Source organism: Cololabis saira, chromosome 15, assembly GCF_033807715.1.
Source record: "Cololabis saira isolate AMF1-May2022 chromosome 15, fColSai1.1, whole genome shotgun sequence".
Lineage (NCBI taxonomy): Eukaryota > Metazoa > Chordata > Actinopteri > Beloniformes > Belonidae > Cololabis > Cololabis saira.
The window spans coordinates 7,371,474-7,381,882 of NC_084601.1; the positions used below are offsets into that span (position 1 = coordinate 7,371,474).

Sequence of the window (10,409 nt, forward strand, 5' to 3'; positions counted from 1 at the left end):
AGAGAAAGCTGACCTCTCCAGAGCTTATGTGTACATACATTACTTTTAACAAATTTGCTGCCAGCAGGTGCAACTAATCAGCCTGATTGATCCCCTGCTGCGCTGACGGGAGGCTGCGTGTTTAAGTCTGATTTGTGGTTCCGCGTTACACCAACGCAGAGCCTACGCCGTAGGGTACGCCGTCGATTTAACGCGGAACCATAAATCAGTCTTTATAGCCGCGGTTGTGCAGCCGTGGCCGCTTCTCTCCGGACCCATGGCTCTCCTGCAGGCCGAGCTGCTGCTCGTCCTGAGCGGGACTGTAATGCTGCTGGTGCCGGTCCAGGTCCAGGGATCCTGGGTGCGGATCAACCACAGTGACCTTCTCAGGTTTTACTCCACTGGCCAGTGGGGGGGACCGGACACTTTCACGGGAGGTAACACTGCTGCGAGCTGTCTGGGGATCTTTTTATAGGTTTTATGTTTGTGTTCACTTAACTCTCTCCTTACTTCAAGAATAAAGTCGAAATTTGCGTTTTTTATCAACATTTCAACTAATTTCAAATAATTATTCTCGACATTTCGACTTTTTTCCCCACATTTCGACTTTTTTCTCGAAACTGTACTTAACATTATCGACCTCGAAACCTCTATTTTTCTTCTGCCTGGCCCTAATACTCTTCCGTAGAGACTGTCTATAGCATTTTGCAAAGTATTTTTAATTTATTGTATCAGTTGCGTTGCTAATAGTTGAGTTTCTTTGCAAATGTTTACTATATATATATATATATATATATATATATATATATATATATATATATATATATATATACTATTCAAGTTCACTTAACCTCTCTCCACCTTCTGCTGTCCCTTTTCTTTTTCATTTTATTTTTTTGTAAAGATGTTTTATTGTTTTTTTTTACATTTATCCCACAGTGATGAAAAGTACAGAACATATGCATGACTTCAATTTGCACATTCATCCCCAAAATGTTAAAGTGCATTGTTGAGCTGAAACATTGAGTGAGTCCACCATTCCCACCCCCCCACCCATAGGTTTACAGGATATAAAGCACACTTGAGGAGTAGTAGAACAACAGTGTAAAGGGGGAAAAAATAAAACAAAACAACAAAAAAGAAAGGAAAAACAGTTATTTCATGTATTTACAGTTAACATGATTCATCTGTCTTGTAACATAAGAAATGATGAGAAATCTTCCTCTGTGAAGACGAGCTGACTAAAGGCTGATCAGGCTTTAAAGGTATTGTGACATGAAAAACACATTTTTCTTGATTTCTTTTTTTGTGTTGGGTGTCTTGACATCAACAACCCAAAAAACAACGAACTTTTAACATTCAGTGTATTGTGTGCTTTCTGGGATTTTCCGCATAACTGTGCAAAAACGGCGCACCTGGTTTCGTGGCGGATCGTTACGTAACGATCCGCTAAATCACCGCCCCCTCCACCCAGCTCCCTGCCTCCTCTCTTCTCCAGCGCATCATAAAGGCCGATTTATGGTTCCGCGTTACACCGACGCAGTAACTACGGCGTAGGGTTACGCGGCGACGCGCACCGTACGCCGACGCCTACGGCGTAGGCGTCGATTTAACGCGGAACCATAAATCAGGCTTAACACGGAGCTGTTTAGAGCCCCTTTTGTTTTAATCACCGGAGGAAAACTGCTAAGAAGACCCGTGGCCACTGACTGGACTTAAGATAAGGGGACACTTTATTTACATGCCTTTTATTTTTGTGATTGTTTGCTGTGGACTGTCTGCTTCGCCCTGCTGCTTTTCCGTGCATGCTTCGCCTGTCGCTCCCGGCTTAACTCTCCGACGCCGCTGTGAGCGTATTGCTCGCGGGGAGCTGCGGTCCCGGTCCTCTGGTCCCGGTTGGACTTCATCCCCGGGCTGTAGTCGCCCTGTCTGGGCTGTGTGTGTCGGTGTTTGTGGTTTGGTGTGCGCGCGTGTGTGTGGAGACGCTGGCAGAAGTGTGTAGCGGTTGGTTGGAAGAGGTTTGGAGGAGGAGCGGCGCAATGATTGACAGGAAAGGGGGAAAAGGACCCGTTTTTCACGGTGCAAAAAAACACTGTCATAAAAAGGACAGAATGGAGTACTAGAGTGAAGTTTTTCTTGTTACACTCTTTTAGACACATTTAAGGGATGTTGGCCAAGACTTTTAATAGTGTTAAAAGCATGTTAAAAATGATGTCACAATACCTTTAAGATCCGTTTACAGCGTGTAACTGAATGAGAGCGTCCGACTATCGCGTCGAGCTGCGTGACATCGGACGCTCTCCGTCCACACTGAAACTGTTAAACTCGCGGCAAGTTAGGACAGTCTAATACAAAAAAAATAAAGCCATGGAATTGATTTTGTCGCAGAAGCTTCTTGCATGGGACACGTTTTGTGTACAACGCAGCCGGCTGCTCTGGCCGGAGCGAGGCTTATTCTCCTCCCCTCCTACACGTCATTCAAGCAGCCAATCAGCACAGACCCTCATTATCATAGCCCCCCCCGCCCTTAAAATGAAGCACAGAAAAAGGCTTTAGAAGTGGTAAAACTAGAGACAGGGCCCACAGGCTGAATTTCTGATTCATGTAGAAAAAACAAGCTTTAGATTGTTTTTAAGACATTCAAGGCCTGTTTAAAATATACATTAAATGTCATAATATGTTGAGTATGTATGTATGTATGAGTTGTCTGTGGTAGCATTCAGCTGAATGGAGAGTGGCAGTACCTACTGATGCAAAGAGAAACAAGCAGGTGATGAGGGGGAAACTGCAGCAGACTGGGTAGTGAACTCTGTTGGACATGTTTGTCAGACTTGCTTAATACAAAAAATGCAACATTAGATTTTTTTTTTTTTTTTTTAAATGTTATTGTAGACATCTGGAAACAAACTTGGTGTTGGTGGCCTGAATCGTGTGATTAACATGTCTGTAGGGTTGTACAATGAGCAATATATGAATATACAACAATTGGAGATCTTGCACAAAAAGACTTTGGGGATGGTCCCTGAACTCATAAAAAGGTCTGGGCTAATCCTTGGATGTCCTCAACTGCCGGCAATACCCTTGTATGATGTTTTTTGAAGCCGTTTCACATTAATATTCAGTATCTGAATTTGGATTTGGGGCTAAAAGCCCTGGAAAAATCTAACCTATGATTGTATCACTTCCTGGGGTAAAATATCACGAATGATGTCCATCAATCCATCAAGGGTTTACAAAGTAATGCCCACACAACCTGGCTTTTTTTTTTTCTTCCTCCAAGGTATAAATTTGACTGGATTATAGTACACACGGCTGTTACAGTAAAATTGCGACGGGCTCATTAAAGCGGTTAAGGATCTGTCATTTTTAAGAGGTTCAAGATTAAGCAGTAACTTTTGAAAGGACAGGGTGTCCTTGACCTTAATCCATCTCTACACCCATTGCCAGTCAATGTCTGTATTAAGGTCACCAACAGCAAATTGAGGGGAGTTAAACTGGCTGCTCACTGGAACACGCAAAGGTTATTTAGGCTGTATGATCTAACACAGATATTGGGGTCAATTAACCAAAAAGTTACATTTGAAGCTTACAGGTTTGACGGGAGTATTAGCGTCACTAAGCCACACAGACGTTCCACTTGATACTTGTGGTGAGTTTTGACCGTAGTCGTCCACTGCTGTCCTGCAGGTGACACTGACTGCGATAAGTATGAAGATGACATTTCTAAAGGAGCTGGAGGGGTTGGAGTCAGGCAAACCTCTTATGAAGATCAACTCGGGAAAATTGAAGGTATTTTGGTGAAATCTCATCCTTGGTATGGATGTCGCCCCACTGAAATGCACTTAGTGGGGAATATTCACCCTTCTACTCCAGATGAAGATATTGAATATGACAGCTATGAAGATGAGGTTCCTGCTGGGGTTGGAGTTGTTGCAGTCAGTGAAACCTCTCCGGAGGATGCATTCCTGGAGGTTGAAGGTGTTTCCACAGGTACTTCTTTTTTGTCTCATGTAAAATTGGCAGTATATTTGGGCCTTACTGCTCTTAATCCTCTGGTCTACATCCTCTGTCCCCCCCTTCCCAGTTGGCGAATTTGACTATGATGACTATGAAGATAAAAATCCAGATACAAAAGGTGTTGGAACCATTGAAATGACTGACCAGGTGGGCGAAGTAGAGTCTGATACAAAACACTGGCCTGATGCTACAGCAAGTGGATTCCAGGTATTGTTTGTAGACGTCCCCCCAAGGAGCTGGACTATGTGTACTACTTCAACGTATGACGGGATAAGAGTGGTTTGTAGTGAAGATGGCTTCCACATTACTCTGCCACCAGGCCTGTTAACCGAGGTCCAAGTTGTGGGTATTGAACTTTAAATTGATTTTTCTTTTTACATTTTCTTAATGTCCGATTTCTAAGATGTGCCTCTATTTATTTTTTTCCTGGCTTCCCACCCCAAAAGGTTTGAAGAATATTTCTGTCATGGATGCACACAAGTACTGTGGCTATCATGTGAATCATGCCAACAACACCTTGACGATACCGTTCACAGGCTGCAATGTGAGAGAAGACACTGAAGATGTAGGTTGCAGAAAAAATATTGCATCTGCCTGCATGAATGTTGTTTTACCATCATGGATTATTTTATCTAGAATTCATGACAGGATTTTTCTCTCTTTCTCTCTCTTCCCCAGATATATAGTCTGCAGTTGTCAGTTGACGTCTTTGGCCGTGCCCGAGAGTTTACTGTATTTTGTGTGGAAAGTATGAAGTTTGACTCTGGCCTGTTTCCTCGTGCCTTTTCCACAGACACAAACTGCAACAAATTACCCATCACTCCAACTGTAGCCACTCCCAAACCCACAAAGTGTGCTCCTAGAACCACTGCACCACTGACGACTGGCAAACCAGCCACTGTTAAACCCTCTATGCTGGGAATGCTAAAGAGCATTCCCAGTACCGCTGCACCAGCATCAACACCACACAATCAACCCAGTAGGTGTGAATTGTATCCAGCAAATCGCCTTTGGGTATTTCATTAGTAAACTAACTTTTATTTTTTTCTTAAAAAAAAAAAATACCCTAGATTGTGCGGTTCACACTAGAGAGCGGCTACCCTGTGGTCACCTAGGAATATCTGCCTCAAACTGTAAGAAAAGAGGATGCTGTGCAGATTTATATAAACCTGCCTGCTACTACCAACTGGATGGTGAGACTTTTGTTTTTAAGGTGATATAGTATAAATCAATCATTTTAAGGTGTTCTCTAATAGTGAATAATCCATTTAATTGTTTTTGTCTCCAGAATGCACTGTAGATCAACACTTTGTTTTTGCCATTCGCAACAGTAGTGCATCCATTCCTGTAGACCCGAAAACACTTGTTATTCCCGGGAAGCCACTTTGCAAACCTGCCATTGTAAATGACAAGGTTGCCATCTTTAAGATCAAATTCAGAGACTGCGGAGCTCGTTCATATGTGAGTTTTGCCCCCCCCCTCACCACCACGTTATACTTTATTGCCTTTTTTATTTATTTTAATTATTGGGTCACACCAGTTGCACGGCATACATACAACTGCAGCCTGATGCAAGTGGAGTTTTTCTTTATAGGATATTGGTGAAGTCAAGATCCATCTGATTGAGGTGCACACCGCTGTCCATGTTCTGAACTTGAAATATGGCCTAATTACCAGAACTGATCCAATCAGGTTGGTGTAAGGTCTTCATACGCAAACTCCTTTAAGCAAACGTGCCTTTTATGGTTGCAATAGTGGTTGAATTACTTTTTTTTTAACTGTATGCTGTGACCAACTGATTCATGTGTTCTGTAGGTTCTTGATCGAGTGTCGATACAAGAAGCATGGCATTACTCAGCAATCAATGGCCAGTGTTGGCTACATGGTCAAGACTACTTACGCTAATCCAAGGACCTCAATTACCAAAATGCCACCAGCAATAATCTCCAACAGTCCTTATGGTGTTGAGTTGAGACTTGCCAAAGGTCAGGTGGTTTATTTATGTACAATATCAGTTGGTGTAAGAACTGTATTGATCAGTTTGGCTGGACTGAGAGTCTACAGATCTTGCTCTAAAATCTTTCTACATGATCCTCCAATAGATCATACATATTCAAGTTACTTTCCCACACACCATCAACCCTTGCGGGTCCTCCTTGGCCATCCTGTGTACCTTGAGTTGATTTTGAATTCTCCTGCACCAGATGCAGTAATTCTGGTTAACTACTGCTTGGCCTACCCTGACTCTGCATCAAATGCTCTGGTGCTTGTTTATGAAGGGTAAGCATTGCTGCTTGAATCAATTGCATCATTGTTCAGGTACGATCTTACCACTATTCCTTTTTGTTTCCAGGTGTGCCAATCCTAATGATCCCACTGTAGCCGTCCTTAAAGTCAAAGGCACACCAAATAATCATCAAAGACGCTTTGTTGTGAATGCGTTTCACTTCATGGATCAAAAGACAAGTTTGTATCTCAATGAAGAAGTGAGTAGCTGTAAATCTTTATATTACCTTTTTTTTTAAATGGATGAAGCAAATGTTGATTATGGTGGTGGTTGCTGCTTATTCCACATCTGAAGATACAGCAAACTTTGAGACTTGGGCATTGACGAGAGGTACCAGTATGTTGTAATCAATAATCTTTTTCAGATCAATTTCATGTGCTCAGTAGAAGTTTGTAGGCCATCAGAAAAGATGTGTGAAGAACGGTGCTTTGATGGAAAAGTGAGTCTTTAATCTTTATTGCGTTGCACATGTAGTACTGCTTTTTTTTTTTTTTCTTTTTCTTTTTTTACCCCCCCCTCAATTGTCTTAATCAAAACTCTCCTTCTAGGTACCAGAATTGCAGCCAAACACACTGGATAAGAATAATGGACTGAAAAAATAAAATGAACTTTTTAAAATGCATTATTACTGTCAGTCAGTCCATTTCCATGTGTCTTTTAGGGGTGTGTGTTGTTGTTGGGGTGTGTGTGGTGTTTTGTTTAATATTTGATTTTTCTGATTTGGGTCCTTTCTGAACAGTAGTGCTCAAATGTTGTTGTGAACACTTGCACCCCATTATTGCCTAAAATGATTAATGGATTCACAAATTATAGGAAACCAGTTTTTTTTTTTTCTCTAAAGAATGCATCACTTAAATTCATCTTCGCTGGAAGAACATTGAGTCAAAATTGTTTTTTTTTTGTGTCTGCACACATATTAATGGTTAATATCATGCTGGTAAGAACCTAAGGCATATATATGTGCAATGTTAATATATTTATCATTAATATAGATACATATGCATACACATACAGACCCCTTTTTTTTTTTTTTTTTTTTTGGGAGGCGGGGGGGTGACATCCGCCGCCAATCCAGGACGCGAGAACACACATGGAGGTGCACGTCGAGCACTGGAAATCGGCAAAAAAAGAACAGACATGAAAACAGGCACGGAACCGGCAGAAACACGAGCGGCAACCGTCCCAAGTCTCGAGATCGAATCACAATCTGAGCCAATCCACCGCGACTAACCAACCCCAAAAACGTGTGTGTGTGTGTGTGTGTGTGTGTGTGTGTGTGTGTGTGTGTGTGTCTTCATCGTCTCAGCTGGTCAGTTTGTCCAGCTCGTCAGGACCACGTCTTCTTCTGGGGGGGGGGGGGGTCCAAGGCGCGCCCGCATCGGGACTGGCCCGGGGGATCCGCACGCTGAAGCTGCGGCCCCGATCTCCCACAAACTTTCTCCTTTCTAAGTTTCTCAGACCCAGCGAGAAGCATCCCGCCATCTGAGCCTGTGGTGCCCACGCACTCACCAGCCATAAGATGGGAGCCCACTGCGACTAAAAGCTCTGACTGAAACCCCCTTTCCCCGCTCTGAGTTTTCTGTTTATATCAGGAATCGGGACGTCTCGAGGACGGCCGGCCGGCGTCTCGCCTCAGCTATGAGCTGCATTTCCTGGATCCGTGACGCCCGCACTTCGGCGACCGACGGCAGACAAGTGACTGGCCCCTGCAGCGCCTAGAAGCACGTGAGAATAATAATACCTTTTTATTTAAAGAGCACTTTTCCAAAACAAGTCATAAAGTGCTTTACATGCAATTAAAAACAGGAAACAAACAATTGGTACAATATTAAGACACAATTGAGAGATAAAATCAGACAAATAATACAATCAGTTAAACGCAAGTCTAAAATAGTGAGTTTTTAAAAGTGACTTAAAAGAAGACAGTGTGTTAGCTACCCTGATCTCCTCCGGCAGGTCATTCCATAAGCGAGGGGCTAAAACAGAAAAGGCCCGGTCACCCTTGGTCTTTAAGTTGGACCAAGGAATGGCCAGGAATGACCCACCAGAGGATCTCAGGGTGCGTTCAGGCTCGTATGGGGTCAGGAGGTCAGCTATGTAATCAGGAGCTAGCCCCATACGAGCCTTAAAAGTAATAATTAAAATTTTAAAATCCACTCTAAAACGGACACTGGAGCCAGTGAAGGGACTTTAAAATTCTGGCTGCTGCATTTTGAAAATGAGAAGGCTCCGTTCGATCCGAAAGCACGGCCCGGCCCGAGGCGGCTCCCCACCGCTGTCCCGTTTCGTTTCAGGGGAAGGAGCCGGGAACCGAGAGACTCTGAATGACCCGCTGTCGACAGAGCCCGCAGCCCAGATCCGGAGCCCGGGAGGCATGAGGTTTTATGTGTTCTGGGGATCAGTGTAATCTAGAGCGGTTCAGAGCTAAATTTGTATTTAATGAAGTTCAATTTTATTTATATAGCGTCTAATACAACAGATGTAGTCTCTAGACGCTTTCCAGAGATCCAGAACATGAACATAAACATAAACCCCTGAGCAATTATTACATAAACAATGGCAGTTAAAAACTCCCATAGTGGGAGAAAAGCCTTAAGCCAAACAGTGGCAAGAAAAACTCCCCTTTAGGAGGGAAGAAACCTTGAGCAGGACCTCGATCATAAGGGGTGGCCCTCCTGTCGAAGGCCAGACTGGGGGAGTCGGAGACGTCAGCAGCACACAGCAGGCATGTGGAAGCAGCAGCGGGATGACCAGAGGGGGGGGGGGAGCGCAGGCAGGCGGAAGCAGCAACGGGATGACCGGGGGGGACGGGACGTCAGCAGCACACAGCAGACATCCACCTAGGCAGGTGGAAGCAGCAACGTGATGACCGGGGATGGGGGGGGCCGGGACCGCAGGGCAGAACGCAGCTCCCGAGGCTCCGGCCTGCAAACATGCACAAAAGAGGAAAAAAGGGGGGCCGGCACAAGAAACTACAGGAGCGATGGATAAAAACGATAGCTATGAGATATTTATAATAAATTAAAATGGAAATGGAAAAGAGAGGAAGGGGAGAGGAGAAGGATGAGAGGCACCGCCCAGCGGATCATGTCGATGCCCCCCTGCAGCATAGGCCTATAGCAGCATATCTACCGCAAAGCTATATTTGAGACTAACTATTATAGTCTTGTTCTATAGCTGCAACTATGACTACTGACTCTAACACACTAGAGTTTACACTACCTAGAGATTTACCAACACCAGCTAGAGGTTTACTAAACACTAACTATAGGCTTTACTAAACAGAAAGGTTTTAAGTTTAGTTTTAAAGGTGGAGGTGGTGTCAGCCAGCCTAACCCAGATTGGAAGTTGGTTCCATAGTAATGGTGCTTGATAGCAGAACGCCTGCCCTCCAAATCTACATTTAGATACTCTAGGAACTACAAGTAAACCTGCACTCTGAGAGCGGAGAGCCCTGCCAGGAACATAAGGCACTATTAGGTCTTGTAAATACTGCGGAGCTGAGCCGTTTTGGGCTTTATATGCAAGTAATAAAATTTTAAATTGGATTCAGAATTTTACAGGTAGCCAATGGTGCAACGCTAACACTGGAGAGAAGTGGTCTCTCCTGCTGATTCCTGTCAGCACTCGTGCTGCTGCATTCTGGATCAGCTGGAGCCTATTCAGCAAATTACTTGGACATCCTGCTAACAACACATTACAGTCATCCAGTCTAGAAGATACAAACGCATGAACTAGTTTTTCTGCATCACTCTGGGAGAGGATTTGTAGTAGAGAGAAGTTACTGTTCGTATTACTGTGCACTATCATCATTATTGTGTTTGTTTATTGTGTGGCGCCATTTTCCGCCAGTTATTCACATTTTAAACGCCGTGTTCGTCATCCGGTCTAATTGTATGTGGCGTGGCGAGGGCGCTGCCATCTTTAAATACCACAGAGCCCCGCCATCTTTAAATACCGCAGCCATCTTTGGCTGGCCACGTTGTCTTGAAACAGAGATGATCGTTTTGTATCACGTATTATTTTCGATTTCTTTTCATTCATGCAGTTTCATTTTTGTTGTTTTTCTTGTTAATCAGTGTTTTATGTTTTAACGTAGTTGCCATCAGTATTTATTCAATGGTGT

General features: G+C 43.7%; 1 protein-coding gene across 1 annotated transcript; it reads left to right on the top strand.

Moving 5' to 3' along the window:
- Positions 1–256: 256 nt before the first annotated feature.
- On the top strand, positions 257–7,947 carry LOC133461410 (uncharacterized). Its single transcript, XM_061742312.1, has 14 exons — positions 257–416; positions 3,667–3,768; positions 3,853–3,969; positions 4,064–4,342; positions 4,443–4,561; positions 4,675–4,975; positions 5,067–5,189; positions 5,285–5,457; positions 5,591–5,688; positions 5,812–5,981; positions 6,099–6,276; positions 6,350–6,482; positions 6,648–6,722; positions 7,876–7,947. The coding sequence occupies exons 1-14, from the start codon at positions 257–259 to the stop codon at positions 7,945–7,947; spliced, it is 2,100 nt and encodes a 699-aa protein (XP_061598296.1).
- Positions 7,948–10,409: the final 2,462 nt, after the last annotated feature.